General features: G+C 43.3%; 1 protein-coding gene across 8 annotated transcripts in view; it reads right to left on the bottom strand.

Annotated features, from left to right (window-relative positions):
• Positions 1 to 21429, bottom strand: part of SPECC1L (sperm antigen with calponin homology and coiled-coil domains 1 like) — a 136066-nt gene that overhangs the window by 102039 nt on the left and 12598 nt on the right. For 2 of the 8 annotated variants that reach the window (XM_070628188.1, XM_070628192.1), the window contains exons 2-3: positions 6960 to 7089; positions 5808 to 5997 (exon numbers count right to left, since the gene is read on the bottom strand). In XM_070628188.1, the coding sequence (XP_070484289.1) occupies positions 5808 to 5960 (153 nt within the window). In that variant the 5' untranslated portion in view covers positions 5961 to 5997; positions 6960 to 7089. Of the gene's footprint in view, positions 1 to 3753; positions 4232 to 5807; positions 5998 to 6959; positions 7090 to 15504; positions 15570 to 21429 lie in introns of those variants that run through there. The other 6 variants (XM_070628191.1, XM_070628195.1, XM_070628189.1 and 3 more) reach the window with 4 other exon arrangements.

Genomic DNA, 21429 nt, shown 5'->3' with positions numbered 1-21429 from the left:
ACATGTATAAACGACAAAAGGTTCAACATCTAGAATAGGTAAAGAACTACAAATCAGTACCAAAAAAGGCACTGCACACCTCATACCCTTTGGGAAGACTACCATCAAAAAAATGGGGCCGGCACGGTCGCATAGTGGTTAAGTGCGCACGTTCCACTCCAGCGGCCCGGGGCTTGCCAGTTCGGATCCTGGGTGCAAACACAGGACCGCTTGGAAAGCCATGCCGTGGTAGGAGTCCCATGTATAAAGTGGAGGAAGATGGGTACGGATGTTAGCTCAGGGCCAGTCTTCCTCAGCAAAAAGAGGAGGATTGACAGCAGACGTTAGCTCAGGGCTAATCTTCCTCAAAAAAAAAAAAAAAACAGAAAAAATAAGTGCTGGTGAAGAAGTGGAGAAATTGGAACCCTTGTGCACTGTTGGCAGGAATATAAAATGATGCAGCTGCTGTGGAAAACAGTATGGTGGTTCCTCAAAAAATTAAAAACACAATTACCATATGACCCAAAAGAAGTGAAAGCAGGGTCTCTAAGACCTGAACACCCATGTTCACATCTATTATTCACAATAGCCAAAAGGTGGAAGCAACCTAAATGTCCATCGATGGAAGAATGAATAGGCAAAATGCAGTGTGTACATACAATGGAATATTACTCAGCCTTAAAATGGAAGGAAATTCTGACACATGCTACACTGCAGATGAACTTTTTTTTTTTTTTTTTTGAGGAATATCAGCCCTGAGCTAACATCTGCCAATCCTCTTTTTGCTGAGGAAGACTGGCCCTGAGCTAATATCCATGCCCATCTTCCTCTACTTTATATGTAGGACGTCTGCCACAGCATGGCTTGACAAGCAGTGCCATGTCCACACCTGGGATCTGAAGGGGCAAACCCCGGGCCACCGAAGCAGAACATGCGCACTTAACCAGTGCACCACTGGGCAAGCCCTGTAGATGAACTTTAAGCACATTATGCTGAGTGAAATAAGCCAGTCACAACAAGACAAATACCATATGATTCTATTCATATGAGGTACTCAGAGTAGTGGGACTTAGAGACAGGAAGTGGAACAGTGGTTGCCAGGGACTGGAGGGAGTGGGGGAATGGAGAGTTGTTGTTTATTGGGTGCAGAGTTTCAGTTTGCGAGATGAAAACGTTCTGGAGACAGATGATGGTGATGGTTGCTCAACAATGTAAATGTACTTAATGCTACTGAACATAAAAATGTTTAAGATGGTAAATGTTACGTGTATGTTACCACAAAAAAAATGTTGGGAAAAAAAAAAACCACATTAGAAAAATGGGCAAGTGATTTGAACAGGCACTTCATAAAGATATCTAAATGTCCACCAAAAAATAAGATGAAAACATGCTTAATCTCATCAATAATAATGTAAATGCAAATTAAAACCACTTCAGATTCCCTCCACACACACATGAATGGTGAAAATGAAAATGTGGAGAAATCAAGAGTGTAAACTAGTAACCACTTTGAAAAAGTATTTGGCCTTATGTCTATTAAAGCTGAACAGTGTATACCCCATGACCCAGTAATTTCACTCCTAGTTATAGAGCCAAGAGAAATGGTACACATGTATACTAAAAGACACGTATAAAAGTGATTATAACACTCTCTCTCTCTCCTTTTCTTTTCTGAAGAAGATTCAGCCTGAGCTAACATCTGTTGCCAACATTCCTCTATTTTGTATGTGGGTTGCCGCCACAGCATGGCTGATGAGTGGTATAGGTCCATGCTCAGGATCTGAACCCACAAGCCCGGGCCACTAAAGCAGAGCATGCTGAACTTAACCACTATACCACGGGGCTAGCCCCAACAACATTATTCTTAATAGTCACCAAATGGAGACTCCAGATGTCCATCAACAGCAGAAGAGGTGAAGGACTTGTAGTCATCCCATGGATTAGTAATCAGCAACAAAGAAGGAGCCACTACTATAGGAACAATATGGACGGGTATCATGACCACATCACTCACTGAGTTGAGGAAATCAGACATGGAGAAAAAGAACATGGTGTATGATTACATCTATATAAAGGTCAAAAACTGGCAAAACTAATCTCTGGTGCTAGAAGTCAGGACGGTAGGTGCTTGTGAAGAGGATGGAAGGGCAGCGACTAAGAGGGGGACGCTCAGGGAGCCGCTGTGGTCCAAGAAGGCTCTGTTTCTCCACCCGGGTGGTGGCCGCGGGGAATGTTCACTTTGTGGTGATTCACTAAGTTCAACACAGACCCTCTGCGAAGCTCTCTGGATGTGCGCTATACGGCAACAGAGTAAAAGGAAAACAGAAAACAACTCTGCACTCTCCAACTTGCTGCTCTTTTACACGAGGCTACTTGCAGGCTCTCTGCAATTTTCCCATTTCTTTTCATTTTTGTTACACAATTCTGTTAATATATTTGCATTCCCACAGGCCAACATCCCCCATGAGCAACAGTCCAAACGGAAATTGATGAAAGAATAGATTTCTTGCCTACTTTTTAACAACAGAGGCAAAACACAAATCGTTTAGTACAACCTCCATACAAATAATGAAACACTAGAACCAAAGTACCTATGCTTCTCTAGGTAAAGTCCACGTTTCACAGTCTGCATCTTCAACTCAAATTTAAGATCAGTTTTGAAGTTTTACCTTTTAAGTTTCAGAGATGGATTCCTCCATCATACTGTTAACTAACTTTGACACTGAAAAGGTATGATCACAAAGTCACCGAGAGTCAATTATTTTGAGAGATTCTAACTTTAGTAACTGAAGCTTATTAATTCCCATCTGTCAATTTTTAGAAAAAAAGTCTTCTCAGTACAAGGAAAAAGTGTATTACTTCTACCAGGATTAAGCATGACCACTTGAGCAGTGTGTGAAACCTGGAAAGCGCAGGCAGGTAGGAGACCACCTCTACATGGAAAACAATCCTCTCTACTGGCTGTGTCACAGGAGAATTAAGCACACAAAGGCCCCAAGCCAGATGTCACAGCTACTGACAAGAGGGGAACCACTGCCCCAAAAAGTCACTGTGAACAGCAGTAGTGCTTCACTTCATATTGACAAAAGCTCCAACCAGCCGTGAGGTGCTCTGGGTCAAAAGGGTCCTTTCCTCTGCCTGTCAACCAGACCTAGCCTCAAATACTAATTAACACGAGAGAGGTAAAGACAGGCACATCCCCATACCCTGCCACTGTAAGGAAAGAGTCATGAGAATACTGCGCGGTGACAGACACACACATGTGGGTGTCCACACGAATGGATGAGTACGTGGCGTGGTGTCCAAATGATTAAGAGCTGAACGCTTCGTTCATCTGGTTAATCATCACTGCTCCATCACAGTTACAGAATTCAAGTTGTGGGAGCTGTCTATATGCTAGAGAAGCATAGTGAAATATGAGAACTTAGAAAAAGAAAGTAACACTGAAGTTTGTGGGGTCCCGAAACTTTAATTTTTCTGTTCATTTTCACTGTTTTCTTCTTTCCTTCTGTGTCTTCTTATTTCAATTTCTATTCAAGACTTTTCTATTCTAAGACTTTTTTCTTCTCCTCCCTTAAGTAAAAGCAGTTGCTCCAGTCCAGGTAAAGTGTTGCCAAATAGCTTCCCCTCTTCCATGACCGTCCCCACTCCTCACAGACGTACAGAACTACTTAAGCAAACCAGCCAACACAGCAGAGCCAAAGCTATGGACAGCCGGCATGTGCTGGCACACAGCAGATACACAGCTCTGCTTCACAATGAGAAAGTACTTACTGTGTAAGACCAAACTACCAGAACTCTGGATCCAAGCTTCCGAAGATGTGACACGCCTGCTCAGTGCACACTCCATAGTAAACCTTCAAAGACACTGTCTGCCACTGACAAGGAGGCAACAGAAGGAAGACAGTAGTGCACATCCAATGCCAATGTTTCGACCTGTTCTTCCAGTCACGTAAATAACAGGTCACCCAGTCACACAGGCACTCTACTCTGAAGACAGCACCAGCAACTGAGTAACCAGTTAGGGCAGAAAATGCCAGCTCTCTTACACGAAAGAGGAACAGCACTGCCGCCAAGGAAATAAGTCAGGGTGTTGATTCAGACTAACAGAAGTAGGACAAAGGTCTACTCCTGGTACCATCCTCCAGGCCACAGAATGACACCTAGCAGCTCGTCAGGACTGTAGCAAGGAGGAAATCTGGGAGCACCTACAAGCCCATGGACTAAGTCTGGGTTCAGTTTTGACAACTCTAGAATAGAAAAACCAGCATTTCCTGCTAGATCTTTCAACACAAAAAAGGAAGTCCCTCACCAGCTGTTCCTGTGAGATGCTTCTTAAAATAATTAAGCCAGGATCTACCAAAGCCCTGAATGGACAAAAGGCTTTAGAATGGATCATGTTTCAGGAAGTGCTTGGTTTCTCCCTATCAGACTAACAAAAACCCTCTCCAGGTTTTCTCCATAAAATCAAAGTTTCTACCCAAAACACCACAGCCCTAAAACAAACAAGCAAAGAACAAATAAATGAATTCCAGACTGAGAAAGTCTAGAAGAGGGGGCCGCCCCCTGGCTGAGTGGTTCAGTTCTCGCGCTCTGCTTTGGCGGCCCAGGGTTTCACTGGTTCAGATCCTGGGCGCAGACATGGCACCGCTCATCAGGCCACGTTGAAGCAGCGTCCCACATAGTACAGCCAGAGGCACTCGCAACTAGCATATACAACTATGTACTGGGGGGCTTTGAGGAGAAGAAAAAGAAGAACAAAGAAAAGAAGATTGGCAACAGATGTTAGCTCAGGTGCCAACCTTCAAAAATAAAAAGAAAGAAAGAAAGTCTAGAAGACAATGACTGAGTGAGTCTCTGTGCAATGACATCTAAGACTTGACCAGCAGAAAAATGGCCTGGAGCCATCTTGTCCCTTGGATGGTCAAAACCAACAGACACTGAGAATACCCTTGCGAAGACTGTTACTTTCAGGAGTCAATCTTGGGCTGGAGAAAAGTTTCTAGAGCCAACCAATAAAAATGCTGCTACCTATCATTTACTAAGCACTTGCTAAAGTGCCAGGCCCTGTGCTAACCACTTTTCCATATTCCCTCATTTCATCCTGACCACAGCCCTATGAAGCCCAGGTCTGTCTGCTCCTGAAGCCCATGATCTAATGAATCACTATCCCATACTAACAAGAGCAAAGCTGGCCTCTAAAGGAGTGTAAAGAAAACTAGTTATGCTCTTACTAAATCAGTATCACCCAATTTTAACTAGGATTAACACTGATCAGTTGTCAGAAAAAGAATAAGAGTTTATGGTGTGTAAGGGGGTGAGTGACAATAAAAACCCCTGTCTAGGGGTTTCAGGAATGTTATTGTCAGTCATCCTTTAACACCAAGTACACATGTTCTTTGCATAAAACCTCCCCAGGCTGGAAACAGTATTTCCTACTTGAAACTGCTTACACTGCTTTCCTGCTCTCCAGGGTCATCTGACTTTTTTCGAGTATCTTGGTTATCTGTGTGTGTGACTCACCTCTATCCGTCACTCTACAAGCTCCTGGAAGGCAGACTCTACCTCCAGCTCACACCGGCACAGAGCCGTGCACGAGGCAGGTGCACAATGATTTGTTTCACGTATAGACCTACTATTTGGTTTTGTTCATAAAGACAGACCAAGCACACCAACTAACTCCACCATACGGTGAACTCTCCAAAGGCTGTGGGTTCCCAGCACCAGAAGAGGGCAAACCCCAAATAACGTTTATTTAACAAATCAAACATAGTAAGATTCACTCCTCCTACAATCCATCGTGTATTCAAATGCTGCCATGTTAATACCTTTGACAATGACGCTGCTGTTCCAGGCTTTAGGGGTTTGCCTCCTGCAGATGCTGAAGAGCTGTTTTCCGGTTTAGTTTTTTCTACTGTTTGCGTTTTGCTTATCCCAGACACTTTAGGCACTGAGCCAACACTCCTGCTTGTTTTCTTCATTCTGGGATGCCTCTTCGTGATGCATTTACAAGCAAATCTGTGAAAAGAAATGGCATTATACTGAGAACAAAATTGTAAGAAAGCTCTTTAGAAATTTGTTTTTGAAAAATTTTACCATGTGATAAATAAAAATGAAAGCCAGATGTTGCCAAAGAAAATAAAAGTTGAAAAATTCTTGCTAATCAGAATGCACCCTATTCAAGGCTTCCTTCTTGAATATTACTAATTTGAAATTATTTTGTGCACTCTAGTTCAATCAGTAAAAAGAATATCCTAGATCTCTAAAGGAACTGCCTCAATAGAACACACTGTACATTATCTTTAGCATTCAAGGAAGCAATAAGCACCCTAGCCCTTGAGAATTAGCCATTTTGCAGGTACTATGGGTGAATATACTTTCCAAATTATCCAGCATAGTCCTAATTTCAAATATTTGTTCTGATATCCCCAGATAAACCAGCAGAATATCCCAGAAACTCCAACAGTCAGAATCTCAATATATTTCCCAGCATCTCTCTTTCATCAAGAGCAGCATCAAAATTCCTTATCAGAACATGAGCCTCGATTTTTGGTTCAGAAAATAAGGGCACTCTACACACGTGCAAGGACGATGACAAGTCTTCCACCTCAGTGGCACACACCTGATTTCACAGCTTAGCGGACCTGGAATAACGCTGGCAGCAAACACAGCTGCAGCCACTTAGACCCTTAAATGCACCATTATTAACTGAGCTAGCAAAGCAGTCTCTGCAGCAACACTGAGTCTGGAAAGACACACTGGCCTAGTTTGGGCAGAGTAGCACAACTAGCAAAAACCAAGGCCTATTGGGAATGTCATGAAGTTTATGTATGATGACTCCGAGAAACTAGACTACACAAAAAAAGAGGTTGGTCTATTTTATCAAGATTTCTACACACTAATAAAAATAAAGAGAAACTTACAGAATAACTTTTTGGAAAAGAAAAGGTTCATTCCAATAGCTTTAATAAATATTTTACCTAGACTGTGCTCGAACACTCCAGATTTAACTTGCCTTGACGTAACACAAACTGTACAAACTGGTTTGGCAGCATGAACAGTGAGACAGGGCACGAAGGGGGCTCCGCTCCACCCTCAACGTGATAAGGCCTGGGAGCAAACAGAACGCTGTTATTAACATCAACTGAAACACAGTGAGACCTCAGGCTCTTCCCTCCGGCCTTCCCCCAACTTCCTGGTTTCTCCTTACAGAAAATGCTCCATTCAGTAATGATCAAGTTTCCTGCCTGCTCTTAGCGCTTCTGCTTTCTACTTTCCTGTTCCACTTGAGCAATCTGCCCAGAGGAAGTGTTCCTTCTAGTTCAGCTTTACCACCCATTCCCTACACCTTCCCAGAGGATACTGAAAATGAACACGACAGATTCAAGTAGCTTCCCAGGAGAGGTTCAATGCAGTCATGCTGATCCCTGACAACCAGCAATGCTGTGCTTTCTCATCTATAAAACGAAGGAATTCGAATGGATCTGTCACTAACTCAAGATACTGTAGAAAAATCAAGTTCCTAAGAACCTTTTCTTCAACTACTCCCTTTCCCTTTTTTATCTTTTCTTTTCTAAGTCTCATATCTTGTAAATGGCTCCCCAAAGTTTCTCTCTTCTCTTCCCCAAATTCCATGCCTCCACTCCTTTCTACAGCACCACTTAGACTGCCTACCATTTTCTGCCTACTCCTCTAGCCACTGTCAAACTAACTTTTTCTAGACTAGCATTATCCAGTAGAACTTACTGCAAGGATGAAAATGTTCTATATATATATGTATATGCTGTCCAGTATGGGGCCACTAGCCACTTGCGGCTATTGAGCACTTGAAATGTTGCTAGTCTGACTGAGGAACTGAATTTTCCATTTTATTCAATCTATTGAAAGTTGCGTGGTAGCTACCATACTGGACAACGTAACAGACTGTCCCTTTCCTGCTGCTGCCTCTGTCACAGAGTCAAAACCTAATGATCTACCCCATCCACCCACTAGGATGGCCACAATCAAAAAGACAGTAACAAATGTTAGAGAGACTGTGGCATAATTGGAACCCTCACAACACCGCTGGTAGGAATGTAAAATGGTTCAGTCACTTTGGAAAACAGGCTGGCAGCTCCTCAAATGGTTAAACACAGAGTTACCACCTGATCCAGCAACTCCACTCCTGGATATCTGGATATATACCCAAGAGAAATGAAAACACTCATCCACACAAAAACTTACGCACAAAAGTCCACAGAAGCATTATTCATGATAGCCAAAAACTGGAAACAACCCAACCTCAAAAAGTTCTCCCAATTAAACTATGACGGAATTCGTTGTTAGCATTTAAATTATTTTTGACTTATGAGCATGTATTTGTTACTTATTGGATATATATTATTATCATATCTCATTATTAAATGATTTCTGCATACAAAATAACTTTTTGTTTCAATTCCAAATGTCCACCAATTGATGAATAAACAAAATGAAGTATATCCATCCAATGCAATAACATTTGGGCATGAAGAAGGAATGAAGCACTGATGCACGGGGCAACAGATGAAGCTTGAAAACACTATACCAGATAAAAGAAGCCAGACACAAAGGACCACGTATTGTATGATTCCATTTACAGAAATTGTTCAGAATAGGCAAATCCAGAGAGACAGAAAGTAGAACAGAGGGTAGGGAACATGGATACTAACTGCTAATGGAACCAGGGTTTTTTGGGGGGATGAAACATTCTAAAATTAGATTGTGATGATGGTTGTACAACCCTGTGAATATACTAAAAGCCACTGAATTTTATACTTTAAATGGGTGAATTGTGTGGCATACGAATTATATCTCAATAAAGCTGTTATTAAGGATAATGATCCTCAACAGATTACAACTCACCAGTAGGTCTGGGCCCCCCGCCTGGTTAAGGAGGAGAAATAGCTGGCCAGACCCAGCACAGTTCATCGAATTCTCACAAGAGCCCACGTGGGCACTGAAAGATAAAGGAACCGGGGCTCAGAGAGTATATGTAACTCTCCCTGAGTCAACCATTCTTAAGAGACAGTCGTCTGATTCCAAACCCTACACCCTCCCGGCCGCTCCAAATGGCCTCCAAAGCAACCACACCTAAGAGCTTCCTCAGGAATGTGCAGTTTTGATCTCAATTTCACAAGATATGAACAAAATGTAACAACACTAAAACCATACTGTTCAATCTGCCCCTTTTAGATTTATCTACTTGTCCTATGGGTCAGTGCTGTTTCTTGACCAAAATTTTTTCATTTTGAAGGTACTAATTATCATGTTATTTAATATAAAATCTTTTTCAGAGCAGAAAATGTATTACCAGGTCTAAATCAGTATGTATTAGGTTACAGTTGTAAAAGTAAAATTCTTCGCTATAATTATATTAATTTATAGATACCTGCTACTTTATTTAAAATAATTGTTAGGTAGGAGCAGAGGCACACCACTCTCGTTTACAGAAATAAGCCTGCACTTAGAAGGCTGCAGTCGGGGTGGCAGAACTCTCCCCAGGATGCCCTAGTACTGGGGCTCCTCAGGACAGGATTTACAGCTCCAGGAGCCCCGCCTACAGCTAATTACAGCCACAGCCACACAGGAAGCTCCAGTTTCCTTCACATGGATGAGGAGACCGTATAATTAAAACCTACTGAGGGAAACAAATAAAGGGCCATCTCTTACCTTCCACATATGGTAGATAAAATAGTATTTAAAAATCAAACCACAGACTCTTAAAAGAACGGAAAATACCCTTGAGGTCATTTATAGAAAATCCCACATGCAGTATCACTGACAAAGAACCTTCTAGTTAGAAGCATCTACTGTTGGAGGATACTGAGTACTAAAAAGTTATGAAGCAAATCATTATTTACTCAACATTCACTGAACACTTATTTTGTGCCATAGCAAGCTAAACGAGAATTCTCTGGGAAGCTAGTCAGCAAGGCATAAATACACAGACAAATAAAAACGTTTAAGACAAAAATATCGTTCAAGGAGCTCACAGTCTAGTGGAAGAAACAAGATACATAAATGAATAGTGAAAAAGTCCCCATCCTTTATAAATTCTACTGAAAAACAAGGTAAGTATATGTACAAGTACAGTGGGAGTAGAAGGATCTAGTCCCCCATTCTGCCTGTAGGAAACAGGGTGGGAGGTACACCTCACAGAGGTGTGAGAAATCATGGGCTCACCTGAAGACCTCCAAGGACTTGGGTCCAGTGAGAATAGGGAAACGTCAAAATGGGGATTGTGGGGGGACGGCAGGGGAAGGGCCTAGCAGGCCAGTCAAGCCCTGGCTTTCGTCTGACACTGGACAGCAAACCACAGACTGGATAAAGGCAATGCAGCCCTAAATCAGACTCGTAGTTCCTAAAAATGAAGCTGGTGCTGCTGTGGAGGAGGGAGTGCAGGGGCAGAGAACGGGGGATCAGGGACGAGCACATCGGAACCGCAGAATACACTCAAAACAAAGTACCACTCTCAGCCCGCAGGTCTCCCAGATCTGAAACCACGACGGCGCTCCTGTAAGTCTGCCTTCTCCCACGTCAGCCCCACAACGCCCCAGCCACTCCTCCAGACGCGACACCATCCCTGTCCATCAGCATCATGGTGTGTGGCCCCTCGGAACTAGGCAGAGGTACTAGACAGATCTGGTGTGGCAAGCACACAGTTCAGCCTGACTATTACTTCTCTCTATCCAGACATTGAGCTACTCTAACTTAATCTAAGAAAAAATGCTGCTTTTCTAGGAGCTACCAGAAACTCATCATATTGAGTTCACACTTATCTAATACTTGCAAGTTTTTTTACACAAACTGCTGCTAAGCTGCCTTTCTCTGTTTGCCCCTAACATTACGAAAATTTTCAAACACCACAGAAATGTTGAAGAAATTGTACCATAAACATTCCACTTTTCTCCTTTTCATAGCTGTGCAATTTAAATTCTGAAAAAAATTTACATCCGTATCTGTTAAAATTTTCCTTTGGTCAGATTCAGCTCAAGGTCCCAGCCTCTGGGATATTTTTAAATTCTGACTTTGACTTGAAACCCATCAGTTCTCCCTCTAACAAACACTCTCTTCAACCTAGGTCATTTGTCCACTCAGGATCCTCATCTACAAAAAAGGAGGTTGGATTCTAAGGAATCTCGAAGGTACCTTCTGACTTCAAAAACCACCTAATTTAACATAACTCACGTACCTGATAGCAATATGAAGTATATAAGATAAAGCAAGAGAAGGGTCTGTGATGTACCACTAGACCCTCCCTCTGGGCCTGGCAAACAGTAGCGGAGTGCTGAACTGAAGGGCAGGACAGCCGGCTCCAGGTCCAGCCTTGCCATAGGAACTGTGTGACCACAGGCAAATCACTCACATCACTTCATCACCTTATACCTTTGTATCTCTGTCTCCTCTCCTAGAAAGAGGAGTTGACAAAACCTAACTTACAGAGTTCTTGTACAAAATAACATGTACAGAACAAGAAAAAGAACAAAAATCCTGACCTACTCATTCCAGAAGTTATTTCACCAGGGCCCAAAGGTCAGAAGAATGGTTCAACAACCCAAGATGAGGGATGGCGATTCATTCCAGTGATTCAGAAACTCCACCCTCCCCAACCATCCACCTAGGAAAAACGCGGCAATCGGGTTTCAGAAATAACGCCCAAGAGACCTTAGGAATTCATCTTAACTGTCATTATACTACATCTAGAAGGATCCGCCCTGAGTCAAGGAGAACACAGATCGGCCTGGAAACCACAATGGAGCTCTGAAGGCATCCCTCACTGAGCAGCATCTCCCGCCCTGATACAGCATGGGACAAGAACCTTGGTGGCCACTACAGGGGCAGAGCCCATCCCCTCCCTCCTGTTATCACCTCCTGGTGTTAACACCAGGATCTTGATCCTGCCACGACTTTTTCCTTTGAACTTCTCCTATTCACCTCCAATTAGAACCATATTTTCCCTCTGTTATACAAAATGTATTGCTATTTAAAACTATTTAAATGTAATAGTTATTTAATTGATTTTTTAAATCCACTGTGCTTATTTAAAAAGCCAGCAACCAGGAGACTGCCCCACCATGTCCGATCAAACCTGTATCCAAATCTGTATCCGTGGGCAAGTTACTTAACCTCCCTGAAATCTCAGTTTCCTCACACACAAAATGGGCTGGTAATACTACTACTGACCTTACAAGGATGTTGAGAGGATTCAATGAAATAATGAACCTGAAATGCTTAGCAGGGTGGCAGCCCACAGTAAGGATGGGATAAATGTAAGCTATCATAATTTACAGAAAACACACTGCGTGCCCCAAGTATGACTAATGCCTTATTAAAATAAAAGCAGCAACTCAAAAGACACTTTGTAAGAGAAACCCTTTATAAGGAATGACTACAGATTTCTACTTATTACTTACAATAAATTATATACTATGGTGCGCAGATGTCAACAAACAACACTTGCTTCTGATTCTTTCCCACTGAAAATTATATATGAGGAAATCTTGAAAATACAGGGTAGGGAGTTCACTGGAACAATAAGCAAGGGCCCGGATTGTGGCTGGAGGCCCGACACGTCTGCATGACCTTGAGCACATCATGCTAACTGTGAGCCTTGCTTATAAAAAGGCAAGGAGAGTGGATTAGGATCTTTCTTTCAGAAATTCAAGAAATGCATTTCAGGATTTGTACCCTCACAATCAGGAATCAAAACTTTTTTTAAAAAGGAAATTGTTTATTAGTTATGATTTTTTATGCCTATCAGTATCCCACTAAAAATCCAAAAAGGGTTTCGACCCAAGCAATCTAAGTACATTTCTCTCTCTTATTTCAACAAACTCCGTATTTGAAATGTCAGGATATTAAAATTGTAACTTAAGAACAGACTTAAAACACTGAGAAGGAATCACGAAGACAAGGGAAAACTGAAATTTAGCAAACTAGCCACACTGCAGTCAGCAAGTAAATGTTGCTAAATGAATTAAAACCAACAACCAAACTGATAAAAGCATGTGTACTACAAAAACCAAACTTTCAAAAGAAATTCAATAAGAAATGTTTAATTAAATAAATCATAATGCAATAGACTGAACCTATACTGAATTCTTCAACATATTCATGTTTTTAACCTTTCTTATTGTGAATTATAACACACAATAAGAAAAGTGCATTTAAATGTATACCTTTTAAAAACAGACTTGGACTGATACTCCACCGAAAATGTCAAGGCTTACTCAGAGGAAAAGCCTCAGCCTTGTCATGGCAAAAACCTGCACACGTGCCAGCGGGTGTGTATTCAAGGTGCATGAAACAGAGACAGGAAGGAGAGAGAAGCCACGGTGAGAGGCTTTCGGGCATGTGATTCTCTGTTTAGTCTGGATCCACAGACAGAAGTCGATTACTGCTCAGAATGCTTCAATGCTTACTAAGGAGCTTACTGACAATTTTAATGCTTACTGACAATTTTAAAATGCTTACTTTTATTATAAATGATATTTTCTGATTTTTAAGACATTTTATAAAATTAAGGTGGATTATCAACTAATGAGCACATTTAATATGGTAGTTCTACCTGTTTCCAGAAATCAATGACGCACATTATGACTTGCTGAGGAAAGACGGCATTTAGATCTACAAGTCCTTCACTTCCACCTCCTGGCCCGTGGAGGAAGGAACTTTCAACCCAGTGTCCTCTCCTTAGCCCAGGTGGGCACCCCCCTTAAACCTTCTCATGGTCACAGAAGAAGAGAAAAGCAGCTCCTCTCCAATTTCCACCCCCTTCCTCTCACAGCTACCTCCCTTCTGTCTGGCAACAGTCTGTGAAGGGAGCCTGGAGGTGAATCACCAGGAGAAAGGCCGCACTGACTGAAGTTGGCCATAAGGAGGTGATGGTGAGCAGGGCCAGCACAGCTCCGAGGGGAAGGACAGGCACAAAGTCAGACTGCAGTGGAATGGGAGAAAAAGTTGAGTAGGAGACGAAGGATAATAAACTTTTTAAAAATTTGACTTTGTGAAGAGAGTCAGAGAGTAATGAGGAGGTTGAGACGCTTTGTTGACGTTACTATTGTTGTTTAAATACCAGAGCAAGCTGCCTGGAGACTGCCAGCCGGCCGCTGTGGAAGGCCCGCTGCGGCCTGCACTCGGCCAGCACATTTGATTCTCATCATCGCCCCACGTGGCTGGGAAGGAGGAAGGACCGAGGTTACAGAGGTCAGCAGCTTGCCCAAAGTCTGAGCTCTTTCCACCAAATCACAATTACTAATAGACAGGATGCTAGAAAAAAGGAGTTAATTATCAGCCACAAGAATTCAGAAGCACAACTCTATTTCCACTTGTTTTGGCCACAGAAAAGCCCACTCATACTAATTTATGATTTCTATTATTCTACAAGATTTAACAAAAGGAAAGACTTAGAAACAACTGGACGCTCCCTGGATTTTTCAAACTTAGAACCATAAATCTTCTCCTTCTTACTGTTTTCCAAAGAATAATAAAAAACCTAATCTTATATCAAGACCTCTTCAGATTCATTTCTGGAGATCTTCTCTCTTTTTAATACAAGCTTCTGAAAGGCCGTTAAACTACTGACAATACTTAACATTCCAGACAAGTGACAAGGCTGGAAGAGGACAGCCTAAAAGAATTTTTGGCTACAGTACACAAATTATTTTTCCAGATTTAGTCCAAAACAAGTTGTTTCCCAAAATTCAAACTCCCAGAATGCAAGAAATTTTGAGTCTCCTCTGGCCACTCCCTCCCCAGCCAAGGTTTCTGAATATCTACAGAAAGAAAACGTTTATTCAGGACCCCTTCAAACCATGACTTTACGCTCAGATTTTTGGCAGGGAGTTACAAACTTGCACAATATCGTACTCATAAAATTAACTGTCAGCCATATTTTTAATTTAAAATATCAATTTGATATATTTGTACATTTATAACAAACTGATCTGAAATACCAGATGAAACTTTTTTTGTATTTCACTAATCGCTGAAAAGTAATAATGTAAAAAAATCCTTTAAAGATAAGCTTAAAATTTTAGATTTGAGAATTGTTTTCCTAATGACACACAGGAAGTCTTTCTAAACTAAACAAGTTAAAATAGATCAAAATTTAAATTCAGTTTAATAAAAACTAAATCTTTTTTCAACATGCATTTCACTGGTTAGGTAAAAAGCAAATCAGTAAAAAATACTAAGGAGTACTTTTCCCTCGTGTCTACCGAGTATAAAGTAGCGGTCTCAAAAGTGGGCAATTATGCCCCTTAGGGGGCATTTGGCACTATCTGTACACATTTTTGACTGTCACAACTCGGGGGGAACTGTTACTGGCATCAAGTGAGTAGAGGCCAGGGATATGGATAAACATCATACAACACACAGGACAGCCCCCACAACAAAGAACCATACAGCCCAAAATATCAATAGTGCCAAGGCTGAGAACCTGGGCATAACGGGATTGGTCTACACCTGGGGGGAAGGAGGGATGTTCATCTTTCTGTACCATACCATAAACAGGGTCTCATCTGTGTAGACATTCTTTTGAGTTCAGAAAGCCAACTCAACAGCATTGGCTGAAAGAGAAGGGAAAGGCTATGTCACAGAGCCTGTTACTCCCTTAGATTTCCATCCACATTTCCTGGGAAAGGACACAGCTCAAAGAAGGGCTCCCTCTGAACTCTCAGAATGAACTGGGACCCACAGGGGCTCCCTGCTTACCCCTACATCCTTCTGCAGTCCCCTAGCTGCCTGGCACAGACTGACAACCCCAAACAGATGGTCAAAACCCACTGCTCTCCAGTCCCTCTGAAACCTCACTGGCAATAGGGAAAGCAGGGAACTAAACCTGAGGACCCACTATCCGCCAGGTGGTGTGCCGTGCTGGGGATTTCACACCCATCATTTCATTCGCTTCTCCTTCATCTGAGGAGGTGGGTGCGATTATCAGGTCCACTGTATAAAGGATAACCCGAGCCTTCCACAGCTGACAAAACCTACTGAGGGGTCTGGGTAAGTCAGACCCCAAATCCCACGCCATTCCACCACAGCCTGGTAAGTGCCTGGGCTGTCTTTATCTCAAAGGATGGCCTGTGCGTGAGACTACAGAGGGTCTATGGGGTACTCTATCTTCAGAGACATTTAAAAATGATGGAGATGCATCTTGGCAAGTAAAAGGTCTTCAGCTTACAGCATGCCCTCCCTCTGGCCCCAGCACCCCTGCCAGGCCCGCTGCAGCCTCTTTCTGTGTCAGGGAAGTGCAGCTGGACAACTACCAGAGCCTCCGGCCGCTTCCCTGCCTTCAATGCTCCCGCCCCACAAGCGCCCCTCCACACTCAAGCACGGAGCCCACCCTGTCACTCCCCTGCCGGGCACTGCCTTGCTGCCTGCTCAGATCAAACGCCCAAGGGCCAACACCAGCCCCCCAGAGCCCAGCTCCCACCCACCTCTCCCACCTCGTTTCCTGTTGTACACACAGGCATAGCCACCCTCCTTCAAAGAGCCACACTTCTGCTCCTCCCTGTCCCTGAGGGACAGCTTACCATCTTCTGGCCTGAGAAGTAACTACTCACGTATCGCCTCAAGATTCTGCTCAAATATCATTTCCTTAGTCCCTGGCTCTTCGAGAAGGCCCTACCCCTCCTCTCTGGCACTTCTACCACCGCAATCACCTCACTGCATTTAACCAGGGAACATCTGGGGCATACTTAGAGTAGAAACGTGTTTGCCGTTTGTGTGAAATTCAAATGGAATTGGGCGTCCTGTATTTTATCTGGCAACCCTAGGCCTGGCACACCGACCCGCAACTAGCGTGGAAAGCGAAGGCACCGGTACAGAACACAAGGAATAATACACACAGTGAACCAGGAAAAAAAGATGGGAAGAAGTCTTGTGCCCTAACCAGCAAGAATACTGAGCCTGAATCCCTCTGCTTGACAGTCAGTCCTCCACAGAACAGCCTGACCTCAATCTCCAAAACCACTCTCCTCCAAACAGCCTAAGTTTAGAGCAGCAGGTCTGCTTCTCTTTGAGGGAACTGCCTCCCTGTGCGGTCACACAGCTCCCTCCAACTGGTGTGCTATTCCCCCAACTCCAGCATCCATTCACTGAAAGCTGCCTCCTCCTTCCCAGCCAATCTCAAAGGACAAACAGACTTCAAGTCTCCTCAAAGCCCAGCTCAGAGGACCTACAGCTCCCAACGCCCACAATCACCCCTGGTCTCCCCCTCCTTGTGAAGCCCTCAGCACTTGAACTCTAACTCTTCTGGCACTTACCAACACACCCTCAGACGGCAGTTGTGTGTGGACTTCTCCCACTGGACTCACTTAGAATGCAAATGCCATAAATATGAGGCAAGGCAGGGTAAGTGCCTTAAAGATATCATTCAATAATTACATAGACGGGCCGGCCTGGTGGCGCAGCAGTTAAGGGTGCACGTTCCGCTTCAGGGGCCCAGGGTTCGCCGGTTCGGATCCCGGGTGTGGACATGGCACCACTTGGCACACCATGCTGTGGAAGGCATCCCACATATAAAGTATAAGAAGATGGGCACGGACATTAGCTCAGGGCCAGTTTTCCTCACCAAAAACAGGAGGATTGGCAGCAGGATTGGCAGCAGATATTAGTTCAGGGCTAATCTTCCTCAAAAAAAAAAAAAAATTACATAGAGAATGGAACCCAACACTCAAAAAAAGACAAAATCAAATCTATGATGTGAATAGCCCGAATCACTGCTAAAAAGGACACGCATGTCAGAAGTAAATCCTAGTAAACTCTTTCTAGACAGGTAAGTTAATCACCTATTGCCCAGTTTAAAGCCCACTGTTCTAAGACAGTTGTAACTATAACCTGTAACTGAGTGTAGAACTTCTACTCACTTATTAGTGGTAGGATGAGGATGTAAGGGGGAAAAAGAGGAAAACAATGCAAAGCACTTTCTTCCGAGTTCAAAATGTCATGGTCCACGCTTCCTTGTTAAAATGCTGAGACACACCATACACTTCAATTACACTCACTCTGCTGTTACCATTTAGGATCAGACTGCTTGTCTTTACTGCATGAGTAATGTATTGCAAGTTCAAGCAATAAAGCTCAATTACATGTCGGAATTTCAATATAACATAACCAATTAGGCATTAAGAAAACAGAACATGTAAAATAAATGTTTCTAATGCTTCGTTCTAATTTTTAAAAAGTAAAATTTCAGAACAGTATTACTGTTAGCAAACTTTGAATTTCAGTCAGAGGTTCCCAGCAGCAGAGGCTAAGAAACGCTAGACTAGCATTCACATGTCACAGCAGCTTCACCCCAACTCAGCAGATGGGAGTGTTCCAATCTAAGCCCTCAAAACTATCCTCCACGTCAGAAACATTACCAAAGTCCTGCACACAGATACACGCCTCTGAGAATGCCGCCTGTCTAACCTGCCTTACTGAATAAATGAGTAATTTGACTACTTTAGTTTAAAAAACAGCCATCTCTTCTAAGGACTTCAAAACACAAGATCACTAGATTAACAAAAGAGACGAGCAGCACTGCTCTAGGCCATAACACTAAACACAGCACAGATACCCGACGGCAGATCTTTCCACAGCACCTGGCATACCTGCTGGCGTATACTCATGAGTTCACGTATCTAGTGAAAAGAAATGATTATTCGGGTAGAACACGGGTTCAAAGGCTAGCTCCACCACTTACTAGTTATGTGGCTCTGGGCATATCACTCATTTCCAAACTTCAGTTTTCTCATCTGTAAGTGGAGAGACGAAGAACCACACAGGACGGCTACAGGAACCACATCAAGCGCATATAAACTAACGAGGACAGCACTCAGCACAAAGGAATACAGTCAGGGTTAGTCTCCTGGCTTCCTCACCACAACCAGAAACGCAAATTTCCCTTTATCCTAAACGTCTCACATCTTCTCTCTCTCCCCACAGTACTAGAAGAACTATAAGACACTCTCTTCCCGTTACAACCCCCAGGGCTTCCACCCCCAGACAAGCGGAGAAGCTTCAGGGGTTCTTTCAAGCAACTCAAAACTTCACTGTTGGCACCGCCTCCCAATCCTAACCACCACTGCTTCCGCGACTGCCGGCGTCTAATTCAACAACACTTTCCTTGACCCTCCTCATTCGGTCTGCGACAAACGTACACCTCCCTTCCACTGTCGCTAGTGCCCATCCTTCTCTCTTCTCATTCACTCCCTGTGCCCTGCTTCAGTCACTCCACTGACCGCTTCGGCGGTCCAGGGTTCGCCAGTTCGGATCCCAGGTGCAGACATGGCACCACTTGGCAAGCCACGCTGTGGTAGGCGTCCCACATATAAAGTAGGGGAAGATGGGCATGGATGTTAGCTCAGGGCCAGTCTTCCTCAGCAAAAAGAGGAGGATTGGCAGTAGTTAGCTCAGGAATAATCTTCCTCAAAAAAAAAGCTACTAGAATAAGTGAGCACAGCAAGATCTCAGAATACAAGACAGGAGCCAGCCCTGATGGCCTAGTGGTTAAAGTTCGGCACGCTCTGCTCCAGCAGCCCAGGTTTGGTTCCCAGGCATGTAACCACATCGCCCGTCTGTCAGTAGCCATGTTGTGGCAGCAGTTCACAAAGAAGAACTAGAAGGACATACAACCAGAATATACAACTATGTACTGGGGTTTTGAGGAGGGGGAAAAAAAAAAGAGAAAGATTGGCAACAGAAAAAAAAAAACAAGTTGACTATAAAATTCACATGGAAATGCAAAAGGCCTAGAACTGGTCATTGTAGGAGCTAGATGATGACTACATCGCCACTGGTGATGCATTATATTACTCTTTACATTGTACATGTTTGAAATTTTCCATAGTGAAGAAGTGTTTTGTTTTGTTTTGTTTTGTTTTGTTTTAATAAAGACTGAGATGCTTTCACACACACATAAACACAAATTATCGTTCCTTTAAAATTTTCATTTTATCACAAAAATGGTTTTCTTCTTCATCCCACCTTCCATCTACCCCCCCGGCCTGCTTTCCCAGGCCCTGTAACTTGTCCTCTCTGCTTCCTGTTTCTCTACAACAGGGGTCAGCAAACAGTCCATGGGCCAAATCCGGCCCATCACTTGTTTTTGTATAGTTCACTAACTAAGAATATTTTTGCATTTTTAAATGGTTAGGAAAAAAATCGAAAGGATATTTCACGACATCAAAAACTAAAAATTTGGGGCCAGCCCTGTGTCTGAGTGGTTAAGTTTGCACACTCCACTTTGGTGGCCTGGGGTTTCACTGGTTCAGATCCTTGGTGTGGACATGGCACCACTCGTCAGGCCATGCTGAGGCAGCGTCCTGCATGCCACAACTAGAAGGACCCACAACTAAAAATATGCAACTATGTAATGGGGGTATTTGGGGAGGAAAAAAGCAGGGGGGAAAAAAAGATTGGCAACAGTTGTTAGCTCAGGTGCCAATCTAAAAATAAAAAAACCTAAAAATTCAAATTTCAATGTCCACAAGGAAAATTTTATTGAAACACAGTTACATTCATTCATTCAGTGTTTCTGTGGCTCCTTTTGTGCTGCAATGACAGAGCTGACCAGTTGCAACAGAGATCACAAGGCTTGCAAAGTCTAAAATGTTTACTATCTGGCCCTTTACAGAAAAAGTGTGTCAACATCTACTCAACAAAACCCCTCCTCAACGATCAAATCCCTCACCTCAGGAATGCTCATTACTGCCTCTCCTTTGCTCAAGCCCCAGCTACTCATCAAAACCCAAATCCTCTTTTTCCCCTTTTCCAAATCCTAACCATCATCAGCAGCCTATGTGGAAGCAGGTAAGCAAAACGTTACTTGTTACCAAGAAATTGAGGCCTTGGAGACGCTGTCCCCGTGTGTAGAAGGGGTAGCTGGTGACCCCCTATTCATTTCCAACCTTTCAAAGCAGGCTGACAGGCCAGCAGCTAGGAAGGATACAGCACATGACATAGGGCACCGAGAAAATTGTTCAACTAACCCATCTGAGCAATGTGTCAGTCCCCCTGCCTAAAATGTCCTCATTTATCACATGTCACCAGTACAGGTGAAAGAATGCCTCTCCAGATACCAACTCAAGACAGCATAATTCCAAAAAGAAATTAGGAAGAAAAAGCTGATAAGGGGCAGAACAGAACAGAAAGAGAAGAAACCCTGTCACTCCAACAACTTACAGACTCAAAAACTGCAGTTAATGGAAAACCGTGGAGACACTAGCAAGTAAAGAGGCAGTCACCGCTTCACCGGGGGTGTGCCAAAGCCGCCTACGAAGGAGGGCCAAAGGAGAGCTTCCGCTGGAACACCTCAGCCCATCCGGTGTCCTCACTTCCTCGAGTTGGCATACTAAATAAGGTGGCAAACCTGATGGGCCTCAACCCAGCGATCACCACGATCCTTGCATGCCATCTGGAAACAAATAAGAAATCTAGAAT

The sequence above is a fragment of the Equus przewalskii genome, chromosome 7, assembly GCF_037783145.1.
Source record: "Equus przewalskii isolate Varuska chromosome 7, EquPr2, whole genome shotgun sequence".
Taxonomy (NCBI): domain Eukaryota; kingdom Metazoa; phylum Chordata; class Mammalia; order Perissodactyla; family Equidae; genus Equus; species Equus przewalskii.
Note: the sequence above shows the minus strand (reverse complement) of the source record. Positions and strands in the feature narration are given on the sequence as shown.